The sequence below is a fragment of the Equus przewalskii genome, chromosome 10, assembly GCF_037783145.1.
Source record: "Equus przewalskii isolate Varuska chromosome 10, EquPr2, whole genome shotgun sequence".
NCBI classification, from domain to species: domain Eukaryota; kingdom Metazoa; phylum Chordata; class Mammalia; order Perissodactyla; family Equidae; genus Equus; species Equus przewalskii.
The window spans coordinates 16895823-16911827 of NC_091840.1; the positions used below are offsets into that span (position 1 = coordinate 16895823).

The following is a 16005-nucleotide window of genomic DNA, read 5'->3' on the forward strand; positions in this document are numbered from 1 at the left end:
TGCCAAACATTATGATCTCTGATTTGCATTTTATTAAGTTTCTCACTCACCTTTAAGAAACTTTATGCCATCCATCAACCTTTTTTGATAGACCTTTCCATCTATAAGAAAAAGCACTATTCAGATCATAGAAGTGCGATGTAGAGTTTCATATGAAACCGGCAAATTCAGTAAAACATATTTTGTGAATTGCCTTAGAAATTTTCTGGTTTACTGACAAATAATAAAATTATGTAGAGTGGAGATACTGGCACTCTACCATGCTGAAACATATCTTTTTCTTCTCTTTTATGACATCTTCGTTTTCCTCTATTAGATCACTCCCTTCTCTTTCTTTTTCTCATTTATTCTGGCTTAAATTTTAGATCTCAGTAGAATAAAAAGTAATAAAAGATATAATTGAAATCCTGATGATAGGAGTCACGATGACACAATTTTTGATTCTCAAACTAAAATTTAAATGGCACAGACAATCTTTTAAGATATAATAGGATTGTTTAAAATTATGTAACATGAATCATGAGATTTTTGACAAGCAATGAGAGAAATAATTTTAGAAGTTTTCACAATTTAACAATAAGCTTCCCTGGATGACTATATTTTTATTTGAAATACTCACTATCAACTGGCAGATTATTCACTAGTTCTGAGAGTTCTTTATCTGTGAGCTCTATCCCCATGTTTTCTAGAACCATTTCCACGTCATTGACATCAATTTCCTCACCTTCAAAAAAATAGAAATGATAACACATGAGATTTTTAAACTATCTATTCTAAATAATAATGAAATCTTCTATTACTATTTAATTATTAGCCCCAACTACTTAGTGCATAACAAAGTCAAATGAGTCCTGTTTGACTATAGTTATGGAGAAGAATAAGTGTTTATTTCTTTAACTTTAGTAATAATAGAGACCAAATAACACAGTACATAGTAATGGATTTTCATAATTTTCTATTGTGGGAGATTACCAGCAGGTAATAAAACTTTAGTCTCTTTTTACTGCACTAAGATGTATTTTTAGTAAATATCTTTGATTAATTTGGAAAAAATGAGATTATAGAGCTTGTTAACAAAATGTGGCACTGTTTTATTGTTAAAACATAGATAAAAGTCAAAGTCCAGGAAATTAAACTACAGTCATTTTATTAAAAAATAGGATAATTTAAAAAGGAATAAAAAGTAACAGGAGAAAATATAAAATACGTGCAAAAAATCAGAATCATATGTATTTGGTAACTTCTTCCTCACCTATAATAGCTTCTACATTATCCATCAGTTTTTTCAGATCAATTTTCTCATAGGCTGTAAGACAAAGATTAATCAGATGGAAACAATAACACGGACTAAGAAAAAACACACAGAGGACAGGAAATCCTTTTTATCTAAGATTTATTGTTACTAGAAGATGACCAAGAAAAATAAATCCATTTAAAATGAGAACCAAGATTTAATAGTAAAAAAATGAATAAAAATGATCTAAAAAGGCTTTATTGAAGAATAAAAATGCAAATTTTGAAAACAAGTTTGTCTCATATTTAAGAAAATTCAGGTTATAATTACAAGTATTCCATAATTCTCTCTCTCTCTCTTTTTTTTCTGGTGAGGAAGATTGGCCCTTAGTTAACATCTGTTGCCAATCTCCCTTTTTTTTCCTTGAGGAAGATTGTCACTGAGCTAACATCTGTGCCAATCTTCTTCTATCTTGTATGTGGGTGGCCACCATAGCCTGGCTTGATGAGCAATGTGTAGGTCCACGCCCAGGATCCAAATCTGCAAACCCTGCGGAGCACACCAACTTCACCACTATGCCACCAGCTGGCCCCTATTCCATAATTCTTTGAACAAGCAATGAGTCAATGCTAACCTTTAAAAGTGTGTTGGGATGTTATTTTCTGAGAAAATCAGATTATTGTGCACTACAGCATCCTTCTGAACTTTGAAACAAGGCATAGTAAAAGTAACTTTCGAAAAATTATTGACTTTTTCCCAAGGGTTCCTTTAAATCTTTTGAAATCCAAATCATTCTATTTCAAATGGCCTATCATGTTATTACTCATGTAGAATTTTTCTTCTTCAATTATTAAATGGTCTAACTCTGTCAGGTCCACATTTGTTAGTGACTTTGTGTGATCTGAGTAGTTCTTCAATTTTACTTTCACTTATTTCTTGAAATTATGCATCTTTCTCAATATTCGCAAGGATTGTTGTCTTGTGTTGCCACAAGGTGATGCAATGGGCAGATAGAGACTAGCGTTAAGCAGTGAGGAATGTTTGACAAGGACTAATTACATAAGAGATCAGTTTAGAGATCCCCTGAAACTAAATGGTGGATAAGAATTCAGCTAAAATCCTACCGTTTTACCACATCATTTGTATCCATCTTAAATTAAAAAAAATAAATCTAGTTTAAAAATTAGAATTTAAAACATACACTGCATAATAAATTAAAAAAATACACAAGCATGTAAAGAAAAAGTAAATGGTCCCTCCTTTTACCTCTCCTCACTACCATTACCACACCTCAGTATTACCAACAGTTTTGTGTATATCCTTCCAGACTTTTCTTATATTTATAAAAGTATACTATATATCTTAAAAAAATAATACTCTACATATTATTCTTTAACTTTTTTGTTACAATTACCAAAAAAAAAAAAACAAAACCAGAGGGTATCTCAATATCCATTAATAGAGGAATGAGAAATGGCTGAATGAATTGGATTATACCCTGGATTGAAGTCAGTCATATATGGATCAGTGAGAAAAAACACATTACGTATCCTATTTTTGTAAAACCAGACAACAGTAATTCCTCCCCTTCTCACTAGCACCCATCTCCACTCCAAGATGTATAAAGAAATAGATTACAGTTTTCAAAGGAACAAAAATGAAGAGCCATTTTTTATTGTCACTTCTGAGTTCTTCCGAAACCTATTCTAATGCCTTTGAGCAACAAATAATTTAAATCTCTGAAAGAGTTGTAATAAGGCCTGCAAGCTCAACTTCTGTTTAAAATCACAGTGTTTTCCATAATACTCACCACTGAGAGGATCTTTCATCAGATCAAGTTCCTTTTCTGTAAGCTTGACCTCCATAGCTTCTAAAACAGTATCCAGGTTATTTACATTAACCTTTCCTCCTTGAAAACATGAAAGGAAAGGACAAAAAAATGAAATGATTCTAAAATATTAGAAAGTTCATAAATATACATTATTATCTTTAACTAACGGATGTTATTGTTTTTTTCCCCAGGTTTACTCAGATAGAATTGACATATAATATTGTAAGTTTAAGGTATACAACATAAAGATTTGATATATCTGCAAATATACTGTGAAATGATTACCACAATAAGGTTAGTTAACAGATCCGACATCTCACATAGTTACAGTTTTTTTTTTTGTGGTGAGAACTGTTAAGATTTACTTTTAGTAACTTTCAAATATACAATACAGTATTGTTAACTATAGTCACCATGCTGTACATTACATTGCCAGAACTTATGCATCTTACAGCTGGAAGTTTGCATCCTTTGATCAACTTCACCCATTCCTTTCCCCAACCTCCCAACTCCTGGGAACCACCAATCAGGTCTGTTTCTATAAGTTTGGTTTTTTTATTTTTGAGGAAAATTAGCCCTGAGCTAACAACTGCCACCCATCCTCCTCTTTTTGCTGAGGAAGACTGGCCCTGAGCTAACATCCGTGCCCATCTTCCTCTACTTTATATGTGGGACGCCTACCACAGCATGGCTTGCCAAGCGGTGCCATGTCCGCACCCAGGATCTGAACCGGTGAAGCCTAGGCCACCGAAGCGGAACATGTGCACTTAACTGCTGAGCCACGGGCTGGCCCCTAAGTTTGATCTTTTTAGATTCCACATATAAGTGAGATTATACAGTATTTGTCTTTCTCTGTCTGACTTATTTCACTTAGCATAATGCCCTCAAATTTCATCCACGTTTTTGCAAATGGCAGGATTTCCTTCTTTTTATTGTTGAATAATATTCCATTGTGTATATATACATATATATATATATATATATATATATATACATATATATATATACACACATACTACATTTTCTTTCTCCATTCATTCATCAGTAGACATTTAGGTTGTTTTCCATTTCTTGGCTATTGTAAATAATGCTGCAATGAACACAGGGGTGCAGATATCTCTTCAAAATAGTAACAGATGTTACATGAATTTTGTTGTTAGTGCTGTCTTTTTGATTCTGATTCCTAGTGACCTTGTGTACAGCAGAGCAGAACCCTACCTGGTCTTGTGCCATCCTCTCATCTTTCAGCGTTATATGAGACAATGCTCTGCTGCTATTCATAGGGTTTTCATGGCTAATTTTTTTGGAAGTGGGTGGCCAAGTCTTTCCGTCCTATCTGTCTTAGTCTGGAAGCTCTGCTGAAACCTGTCCACCATGGGTGACGCTGTTGGTATTTTAAATACCAGTGGCATAGCTTTCAGCATCAGAGCAATGTGATATCACAGTTACCCGGATATACACTGATAAAAGAGAATGACTTCATAACATAGTATAACTGTTAATAATTTCAAGCAAAGAACAAAACCACAAAAGATTTGTCCAACTCTTTACAAGCAGAGTTAGCATTTAAAGAGTTTAAAGCAGGTTAGAATTAGAACTTGTTTCCTCAAACCTTAAACATAACTGCCCAGGAAAAAGTTAGGTGGGACAAGGGCTAAGCTACTGTAAGTGGAGAGCACTACTCAATAATCTCCAAAAAGAAGTAGAGCCTGTAGAATTTGTTTCCTAAACTCTTATTCTCAGATTGTTTTCTCTGCTTCTGGTCACATTTTGGAATGAATGCCAAATCTTTTCCCTCTCTCCGTCTGACCTTTCGCCCCACTCCCCCTCCTCTTTCTTTCCTTCCTTCAATCTTTCTTTTATTTCTGTTCATATAAATTTTTTTTAGAGAAAGTTTGAAAAATGAAGTCCAGCAGAGAACTTCCTTCTAAGATAAATTAAAAGTTATTCCAGGAAAAACACGGATGTGATACAAGAAGCAAAATAAGGTATTACATTTTATTGATGTAAATTTAATGCTTGAGGATATTTCATACGCCTTCTCATGGTGCTTCTTACTCACTTTTATTACACCTCATATCCTTCAGCAACCTGTTTTGAAACACCTTTCCATGAGCTGTAAGAAAAGGCACAATTCAGATCTCTGGAAAATTGATATGAAGATTCACCAAAACATTACAAATTATATGATTGCAGAAAGATACATTTTAATCATTTACTTTAAAAATTAATCTATGTTATAGTCACAGAATATTGATATTTAAGAATATAAATATTTTCCACAGGGACAAACTTATCCACTCTTTGGTATTAGAGACATTTATGTTTAACTCTCCCATGGTGCAACTCTAAAAAATATTTCTTTCTTTTTATTCTACTGATGTCCTATTCCTCTCTTTTTCATCCTTTTTCATTGTTCACATTGTAAACCTAATACCAATCTGAGCAAGTAGTATTAGTCATTAGACAACTATATTGCAATGTAGTGATGACTCTCAAATTGTGCTTGAAGAGGTAATGACAGAATTTCTTTTCAAGTCAGAAGTGTCTTTCTATTAATTTATGGCATTTTTAATACAAAACTGTACTATATAAAGATTCTGAGCTGCTCACAGTGACCCATAAAATCAAGTTCGCTGGAAGTCAGGGTGGCATTTATGTGGCTTACCATCAATGGGCAATGTTTTTAGCAGTTGCTTGTGCTCCTTGTCTGTAAGCTCGATCCCCATGTCTTTTAGAATATTTTGTAGGTCACTGGAATCAATCTTTTCTCCTTTGAAAAGACGGAATATTCATAGGTAAAATATTAAGGGATAATCTATTTCCAATTATCCAAAAGTATACTTGTGCTGCTCTAGTCTTTTCTCTAAAACCAGAATGAAAAGGAAAGACAGAAAGAAAGATTTCCTAATAAAAAGAATTAAATGTTAAATAAAAAATAGAATTTGTTCCTTAAGGTTAGCAAATAAAGTGTATTCCTAATACTGGGAATAACATGACACAGTACAAAAGCAAATCTAGTCGTATAATTATCCAAAGATTATGATGAGAGATGGTTAGTATAATAAAGTTACAATTAACAAAGTATGACATATTTTACTTTATTTTATTAAAACTATGTGATTAGCTGCTTGCAATGGACTTAACTATTTTTAATGCTGCAGCCTGATTTTACTGTGTTCACCTAGTTTTGGGGTCTATAAATACTGGTGAATTACTTTCACTGAAAAAAAGCCTAAAAGAATATAAGATTTATTATGAAGAAACAGTCCTTCTGTGTTACTTATAAAACCCAGATAATGTTAGATTAATCTGTTGTCCAGTAGATGCAAATATTTTATCCAAACAAATATTGAAAATTTGTGAACTTTTAAGCCACTGATAGAATACAGGGAAAATACTATTAAACATTTTAGTGTAAATCATGATTTATTGCAAATCATTTATAACAAAATCGTACCCGTAAAAGCTTTTGCTTCTTCCTTCAAAGTTTTCAGAGCCACTTTATTATCAACTGTAACACAAAAGCATAATTTGAAGCCCATAAAATGACATAAAATAGTGTAAAAACACTGTCCTTCCTTCTGATTATAACATCTAGCAACAGCACTTATTAAGTGTACTGGACATTTTTCTAAGCACTTTAGTCATTCAATAAATATTTATTCAGAATATGTTAAGGGCACAGAGTAGAAGAAAAATTATAAACATTAAAATATACTTATTTCAAAATGTAAATTTTACTTTCTATCCCATAAATATAAAATCTTGTATTTGATAACGAAAAGATGGGATTCAAAAGTGGCTATTTTGTAGGGGCCAGATTTCCTGTTCTCAGAATTTGGAAGACTCCTCTATTGACCATGCTACCAGTGCCCAGCATACTATATTCCCAGCTTCTTTGTCACTGTTACTGTCTCATCTCCAACCTTGCCATCTTCCTCATAAAAAGTCCCCTTATTCCTTCCTTTCCACTGCTAAAGATACATAAACCGCAAAGCTAGAAAGCCAGTGATGTCTGATATGCTTACCACTGACCGGCAGGGTTTGCATCAGATCTTCAAGTTCCTTGTCAGTGAGCTTAATGCCCATGCTGCCTATAACGGTTTCCAGGTTTTTTATGTCAACCTCCCCTTAATCAGAAAGAGACAGGCCTGTCAGGAAAATTCAGTGACTCCAAAAAAGTTATTTTAAGTTTTTTACCCTTTGAGAGTCTGAGAAAAGCCATGTATCTTATAGTCCCACAAAGTACACAGTGCACATTTACAAACTGTGCATTAAGATTTAGAGGATGTGCCAAAGCCCATCTATGGACCTCATAAGGTTCATGAAACCTAGCCTTAAAACATCTGCTCCACAATGAAAAAAATCAATTCCTATGAATCATGATTACACTTTTCAACATAAAGAGCAAAGATTCACTGAATCAAATATATAAAGGAAATTGACAATGAAATTAAAATTAGGATCCTTTTCTTTAGCCCAATTTGGCAGAGGAGATTAGAGTAACTAATCAGTGAATACAAGACTGGAAACAATAAATAAAGGATTTTTGAACAGTACACAGGATTTTAAAAAAGCTCTCACTACAAGATGATAGCTAATATTGAGAATTTTTTTTTTGTGCCAGGCATCGTATTTCTTATTTTTTGTCATTCAATCTCAGAGAGTTATCATATAACGGTTTACTAAATTCCCTATATAAATAGCTCATCTTTTGCCTTTTTTCATGCAATTATTTCCTCCTTTTTACGTTTACAAACTCTCTTAGGAAAGTGTGGGATACATTTTTAAACAACACCATGGTTAATTATCTTACTAAGTGACAAATCTGTTTTAAAAAATCACATGGAATCTATATATACGAGAGCAGGATTCATAGTAAAATGATCAGACCAAATGCGGACCTCACATTCAACTGCCTTACTACTTCTCGCTCACATTTGAGATAATTCACACTAATCAGCGCTGTGTTCTTCCTTCCTTCCCTCCTTTCTTCTTTTTGATGCTTAAATTGTCCCAAATGTGACCAGTGGGAATCTATTCAAGCAGACTCTTGTTTCTTTGACACGCACACTTTAATCTTTGAATGCTACCTTGCTTTCTGAAACAAGATATCCCAGGCTCACTCTGTACTTTCGCTATCTCAGACCTGAAGCAGCCTTTCCCCAGTGAGCTTTGGAGCTCCTCTTAGTGAGAAAGTTATTTAGAAACCACAATCTGAGGACTAGTTGTGCTCATTGAAACGAAGATGTCATTGTTTACGGGCCCTTTCAAGCCTTTTCTAGGAAAGTATGGGAAATTCATATTTAAAACAAACAGGCAAACTACAAGCAAACAAGGGTGAGTCAGTGATAGCTTCAATCCAAATTTGCAATTATAAGATTTTCCCTAACTCTTTTGATTCTATATTTCTATCTCGTCTCTGAAACTGAAATACAGTAACCAGTTCCTAACAACATTAGCATATTTATTTGTCATACCATTACCTGTACAATTAGATTCATTTGATTATTTTCAATTTTAGAGTTTATTTTTCTTATATATCTAATTTTTCAAAATATTTAAACATTATCATGGTTTATAATTTAAGACTAAATAAGAAGTATACTCAGGGAAGTTTTGTTTCGATCCTGTTCAATCTATTACCTGAGTCCTTCTACAGGTAAACTATTTTTAAAAAATTAGTTTTCAATTTAACCTTCAGGTTGATTTTGCAAAAATAAGCAAATATCTGTCTACTTCACACATACACATGTAGACTCATTTCCTCTTCTTCTCTACATAAAATTTAGCATTCTATATTGAGGATTCTACATCTTGCTTTTGTCACTTAACAATATATCCTGGAGATCATGCATATAAATATAAATAACCAACAGCACACCAAACTTTTGATTGAACTTTCTGGCAGCTTTAAGAAATGTGCCAATGCAGGTTACAGATAAAATGATGTGATAATCCACTATGATAGCAGAAAGGGGAAAACTTTTAAACTTTTAATGATTTGCCTGATTTACTCTAAAGTTAGAAAAAAATTTTTAGTTAAAATTGGAAAAGTTATAGCAAATCTAGGCACAAGCTGGAATTCTATCAATATGAAACATACTCATGTCATTCTTTTCCTTTTCTTCTCCCTGATTTCTCCTCCCCACCCACCCTTCTTTTAGTACATAACCACTGCATTTTTTTTGGTCTCATCTCCTAACTTAACCCATAGTTTTCTCACTTGAATCAAAGGCAAACTTAGATATTTCTTAGTCTTTGTAGTCCCTGCGTCCTGTGTATATCCCCTCAGATTCTTATTTACCATTTTTGAACATCCCCAGCCATGATGTCGTTTTGTTCCCAACAGCCAGCACCCGTAGCTTTTATTTGGAAGATGCCCTCATGCTAACAAAGACTGCTTTGCCCTCATGTACAGAAAGCAAAGAAAGTGTGACTGGGTCAGCCAATTACTGAAGACAGGAAAGTATGAAAGCCCTTCCTTTGGGTTATGACAACTCTGAGGTATAATTTAGAGATCTTTAGTGGGATTAGTCTGAAGATATCAGGACTCTGAGATTAGGCCTTGCCTTGGCTCCTCCTTCTGTTATGCTTCTCCCACCCAGTTATAGGTTTCCTTTCGTAACACTTCCGTAACAGTTCATCTGCACAGGAATCCTAGTCTCAGGGTCTGCTTCTGAAAACCAGATCCAGGATTATTAGCATTGGAAGTGGTCCTGGGAAGTAGAGTCTAAAGTGGTGTATGCCTTGCTGGACATTTAGCAACAAAGATGCCATTGATGGTAAGTGGAGTGGTGAGAGCACCTGACACTCTGTACTGTTAAAACTGAGATATTCATCTCTGGTGAATTAATTGCAAAGGGATACAAGCGGAAGGGGATGCACTCGCTCAGCTGATATTCTCTGAAGTTCGAGAGATATGGGGAAATTATAATTATGACTGTGGAATTGGTTGGTTGTTGCTTAGCAACTTGAGGCATGGTGTAACATCAGAAGGCTTCCATGGCAGCAACTAAAAACTCCCTCATCTCCTATATGCTGTGGAGACAGTGCTGAAGACCAGGATCAGGACCTGACTGTAAGAACAGCAGAACTTCAGAGAAAGCTGAATTTGGAGTCTTGGCAAGTCTTCTACATGACAGTTACGACTCTGATAGGGAGTGGGACACTGAGACTTGACGTGGGAACATTTGGATGGATGCACTTGTTGCCTTAGTAAAGGCAGTGTTTCATGGACCCTCTTGAGGAACATGGTTATCTAGTGGATCTTCAGGTCTTATATAATAGATCCATTTCAGTATGCCCAACTTCTCTGAATTTTGTGTTCTCCCCTCAGCATACTGCCAAGGCAGTTCTAGCGTGTCCCCCTAATTTAATGTCGGACATTGTTTTCCAAGCTCCTAAGAGCCATCCCAGCAGTATATTGTCCACCCCAGGTATTTTTGGCAGGGCATTAAAACTGGAGTTATATGAGTATGCACCCATATCCACAAACTCTTCCTATCCAACTTCATTTTCCTCACTCTACTCTGGTTTACCACCTTTAAGATCTTCTCCCAGACATGCTCTCCTAATTCTTGCCAAAACATATTAGCCAGGTATTGTTGTTCCTTCTATGAATTACCTCTTTCTTCCCTTAGCAGGGCCAGCACTTCCTCAGTTGGATCATTCTGAGACTTAAATTTGTTATAGGTCTAGTAGCCAGGAAGGGAAACGGAGGAAAGAAAGTACTCTTGCAAGGCATTTCCTCAATTGAAGCTTCTGCACAGTTTTTGGGAAAGGAGCAGAGCTCCTATCTCTAGTAAGTAGAAGTAGCCCACCTTCATGAGACTAGAAGTTCAGGAGAATTGGGGGAGCAATCATGTGAATTTTTAACAAAGCTTAATTTTTCCTTTATTCTACTAACCAAGAGAAGACATTTATGAGAACTTCTCTAGAGAATAAGGGTCTTTCTACCAAGATATAACATTAAAATTTTGTTACCAAAACATGGGTACCACAAAATCCAACTCTAGACAAATATTTATAATAAGGCGTATAGTAACAGAATCAACATGAAAATTAGGGTTAATGTAAAATACAATTATTGGGTCAATAGGAATCTTAGATTTATAGTGGCTTTGTACTCACCTGTAATGGCTTTCACTCCTTCCATCACATTAGGTAGATCGATATTCCCATTCACTACAACAAAAAGTCCAAAAGAGACACATAATCAATAATATGAGTTTAGAAAAAAAATAAACTACTCACGTAGCATAATAAAGTCCAGCTAAATTTGACTCACATCACAATTTTAATTGACACTCCTTTAAATGTTTGGATTTCAAGCATTATGTCATATTAATAAGAAGGTCTGATGGAGACTATGGACTCTGGGACAAAGAAAATGTACTCAACTCAGGCTTTTGGAAGCCCTTCTGCTTTGTAACTATAGTTGAAGATTCCCTTGGTCAGATATTGGTCAGATATTGTGGCACTACCAAAAAGCTCAGATCGAGGCCCTAATCTAGCCTGGAGTCAATGAAAGCATCAGGTAGGGTTAATAGCTGAGATGAATAAAAGAATTAGAAGCTAAGCAGAAGAAAAAGGAGGACAAAGCATTTTTAACAAGAAGGAGATGAGTTAAGACAGTGATTCTCAAAGTACGGCTCCTGGACCAGCTGCATCAGCATCACTTGGAAACTTGTTAGAAATGGAAATTCTAGGGCCCTATCTAAAACCTACTGAATTAGAAACTCTGGGGATGTGGCCTAGGAATTTGTGGTTTAACAAGCCCTCTGGGTGATTTTGATGCACACTCAAGTTTGAGAACCACTAGGTTAAGAAAAATGAAAGTCTGGGACAGCATGCTATATATGACCAATTTAATATGGCTGGAAGATAAAATGCAAGGTGAGGAGAAAAGAGATCAGGCCAGAGACACAGTTTGAGGTTGAGAGTCTTATAAACTATCACAAGGATATTACTGTTCATCTTTTGGGTTGTGGGAATAAATAAAGAGTTCTAAGAGGGGAGTAACATGGTCAGAATTTGATTTGATGGACCATTTTACCAGCAATATGAAGAACAAATTTGAAGGAGATAAGAATGTAGGTTGAGAGATTAACTAGAATGCTGTTGTAATGTCCAAGCTGGAGATGAAAAGAATCTGAACTTAGGCAGTGAAATCACTTGTTGAGGGTCAGGGATGAATCTGAGAAATCCTTAGGATTAAAAAATTACCAAGTGTTATAATAGGGTATTCCAAATAAAACTTAAGGAGAAGAAGTACAAGTAGGTTATAATGACAGATGACTGAGTAGATGATACTGTAATAAGGAATGCAAAAGTAGAAGTTAATTTATTGAGAAAGAAACTTTGCTTTGGGATATTAAAATTAAAAAACATCTGCAAGGGAAAACCTAAATACAGATGTCTAATGTGAGAGGTTGGGCCTAAAAATAAAGATTCTGAAGTGTTCATTACAGAGGTATAATTAAAAAAATTTTTTTAAAAGATTTTATTTTTCCTTTTTCTCCCAAAGCCCCCAAGTACATAGTTGTGGGTCCTTCCAGTTGTGGCATGTGGGACGGAGCCCCAGCACGGCCCAATGAGCAGCGCCATGTCCGTGCCCAGGGTCTGAACTGGGGAAACCCTGGGCTACCGAAGTGCAGTGCGCGAACCCAATCACTTGGCCACGGGGCTGGCCCCTAAAAAAATTTTTTTCTGAGCTGATATCAGGAAAGTGGATGAAATCTTTCATAGAATGTATAAAAGTGCAACGAATATTGAGCTAATGAAGGAATCTTGAGAATCCAAGCTCTTAAGAGGCTGTTGAAAGAAGAGTTGTTGAAACAAACAGAGAAGGGAGAGACAAATAGGAATGAGGAAAATCAGGAGAGTGGACCATATAAAAGTGAGACAGAAGAGGTGAGAGCTTCAAGAAGAAAGAACCCACCAAAGAAGAAAGGTGCCACAGATATTAAATAATACCTAAATCATGTCCATAGGATTTTGCTATTAGATCACTGTTTAGCTAACTTGGTGAAAGTGGGTTTACCAAGAGTGGCAAGAGCAGATAGCAGATTGCAATGAACAGAGGAACAAATGACAGGTAAATATATGGATTCTGTTGACTTCTCGATACTTTTTCCTAATTTGCTTTCTTACTAATCTAGATCTATTAATGATCCTACTGGCTCCCTGAAATTCCTGATATCTATAGGGAAAGATGATATTTATTTTAGATTAATTACTCTTACCTTAACACTGGGCTCACCTCTAAGTTTTTAAACATTTATTTGGCACCAATTATGACTATTTTTCAAGACTATCACATAGAAGATAAAGATAACAAGGTGCCCTAAGGATATCTCTAGTGCTCACCATCAACCTGTAGTTTTTCTGATAGTTCAGCAAGTTCCTCTCCTGTGAGCTTGATTCCCATATTTTCCAAACTAGTATGGAGGTTATTCTTCTTAATCTTCCCTTCTTAGGAAAGAGATAGCAAAGCAAAATATAAAAAAGTCATATAATAGCAAAATAAGAGAAACATTTAAAAAGTATTATTATTATTAACTTTAATGACCACATATTATTAAAACAAAATAAAAGAGACAAAAGCTCATGCTTTTGTTATCATTACATTTCAACAATGCTGAAACCCCAAATAGACTTGTTCACTTGAAGGTTCAAATAGAAAGTCAATAGAAGAGTCAGAATTAGAATTGTATTTCCTTTAATCTATTCTTGTTGACAAGCCTGCATAATGAAACTGTGTTAAGGGTCTTGAACAAGTAGAACTGCAGACCACCAACTTAATTCCTCTGCACAAAAGTAGAGTTATTTTTGTTTATTGACTTGACATATTAGTTATCACTGCAGCTGATCACTGCTCTTTAATAAAGGCCGGGTCTTTTTTCCTTGTTGTTGGGGTTGATTTTTCCTTTTGAGAAAAAGTTGAAAAAGAAATCTAAGAATATACTGGACCTCCTTCCAAGAGAAAGTATATGTTAATAGCAGATAAAATGTAGTTGTGCTAAAAGAATCATAAATGACAAATTATATAGGGCCAAGATTCATACTTGAATGATACGTCTAGACAACTTAGGTAATATGATAAGTCTGGAGAACCTAGATAATATGCCTTATAATTTTGTTTCTTACTTACCTTTGAGAGACTTTATACTCTTCAATAATCTATTACGATATAACTTTCCAGCAGCTGTAAGAAAAGCCATAATTTATGTAATGGTAAAATTAATACGTAAGTCAAAAAATAGCATGAATTAAATAATTTCAGAAAACTTAAAATCTTTTATCCGTATACAAAAATCAATTGTACTTTTGTATAGTAGCAATGAGCAACTCAAAAATGAAACTAAGAAAGCAATTCCATTTACAAGAGCATTAAAAAGAATAAAATGCTTAAGAAGAAATTTAACAAAAGAAGTGCAAATATTATACTCTAAAAGTGATAAAACATTGTAGAAAGAAATTAAAGAAGACCTAAATAAATGAAAAGACATTCCATGTTCAAGGATTGGAAGACTTAATATTGTGAAGATGGCAATACTCTCCAAATTGATCTATAGAGTTAATGCAATCTTATCAAAATTCCAACTGGTGTTTGCAGAAATTGACAAGCTGATACTAAAATTCATATGGTAATGCAGGGACCCCAAATAGCCAAAATAATCTTGGAAAGAAAAAAGTTGGGAGACCCACACATTCCACTTTAAAAACTACAAAGTTACAGTAATTGAAATAGGGGGTGGGGTTCTGACATAAGACTAGACATATAATTCAATGGAATAGAATTGAGAGTCCAGAAATAAACCTTCCAATTTATGGTCAATTGATTTTTGACAAGGGTGCCAACATCATTCAACGAGGGAAAGAATAGTCTTTTCAACAAATGGTGATAGGACAACCAGATATCCATGTGCAAAAGAATATTCTTTTTGATCCCCACCTCACATCATATATAAAAATTAACTCAAAACGGATCAAAGATCTAAACATAAGAACTAAAACTATAAAACTTTTAGAAGAAAACATAGGTGTAAATTTTCTTGACCTTAGATTAGGCAATGTTTTTTTTTAGATATGACACCCAAAGCACAAGTAACAAAAGAAAAAAAACCAGACAAACTGGACATCACCAAAATTAAAAACTTTTGTGCATCAAAAGACATCATCAAGAAAGTGAAAAGACAATCCATAGAATGGGATAAAACTTTTGCAACTCATATATCTGATAAGGGACTTGTATCTAGAATATATAAAGAACTCCTACAACTCAATAATAAAAAGACCACAAAGTTTAAAAGTGGACAAAGGATATGAATAGACTTTTCTCCAAAGGAGATTATACAAACAGCCAATATGCACATGAAAAGATGCTCAACATCATTAGTCACCAGGGAAATGCAAATCAAAACCAGAATAAGATACCACTTCACACCCAATAGGATATAATCAAAGGACAGATAATAACAAGTATTGACAAGGATGTGGAGAAATTGGAACTGTCATACAAGTGCTGGTGGAAATATAAAGTAGTGCAGCCACTTTGGAAAACAGCCTAGCTTTCTCAAAAGTTTAAACATAGAGTTACCACATGACCCATCAATTCTATTCCTAGGTATATACGTAAGACAAACAAAAACCTATATCCACATAAAAACTTGTACATGGGGGTTGGCCTGGTGGTATAGTGGTTAAGTTCACACCCTGCTTTGGTGACCCAGGGTTTGCAGGTTTGGATCCCAAGCATGGACCTACAAACTGCTCATCAAGCCATACTGTGGTGGCACCCCACATACAAAATAGGGGAAGACTGGCACAGATATTAGCTCAGTGATGATCTTCCTCAAGCTAAAAGAGGAAGATTGGAAATAGATATTAGCTCAGGCAAATCTTCCTCGCAAAAAAACAAAAACAAGAAAAC

At 34.7% G+C, this 16005-nt stretch overlaps 1 protein-coding gene across 1 annotated transcript in view; it reads right to left on the reverse strand.

The window, feature by feature from the left end:
• EFCAB3 (EF-hand calcium binding domain 3) overlaps positions 1–16005 on the reverse strand; it is a 494329-nt gene that overhangs the window by 205927 nt on the left and 272397 nt on the right. Inside the window, exons 74-84 of the mRNA XM_070561747.1 lie at positions 14224–14277; positions 13440–13544; positions 11202–11255; positions 7097–7198; positions 6526–6579; positions 5734–5838; positions 5128–5181; positions 3045–3143; positions 1253–1306; positions 620–724; positions 51–101 (exon numbers count right to left, since the gene is read on the reverse strand). Coding sequence (XP_070417848.1) covers positions 51–101; positions 620–724; positions 1253–1306; positions 3045–3143; positions 5128–5181; positions 5734–5838; positions 6526–6579; positions 7097–7198; positions 11202–11255; positions 13440–13544; positions 14224–14277 — 837 coding nt within the window. The remainder of the gene's footprint in view (positions 1–50; positions 102–619; positions 725–1252; positions 1307–3044; positions 3144–5127; positions 5182–5733; positions 5839–6525; positions 6580–7096; positions 7199–11201; positions 11256–13439; positions 13545–14223; positions 14278–16005) is intronic.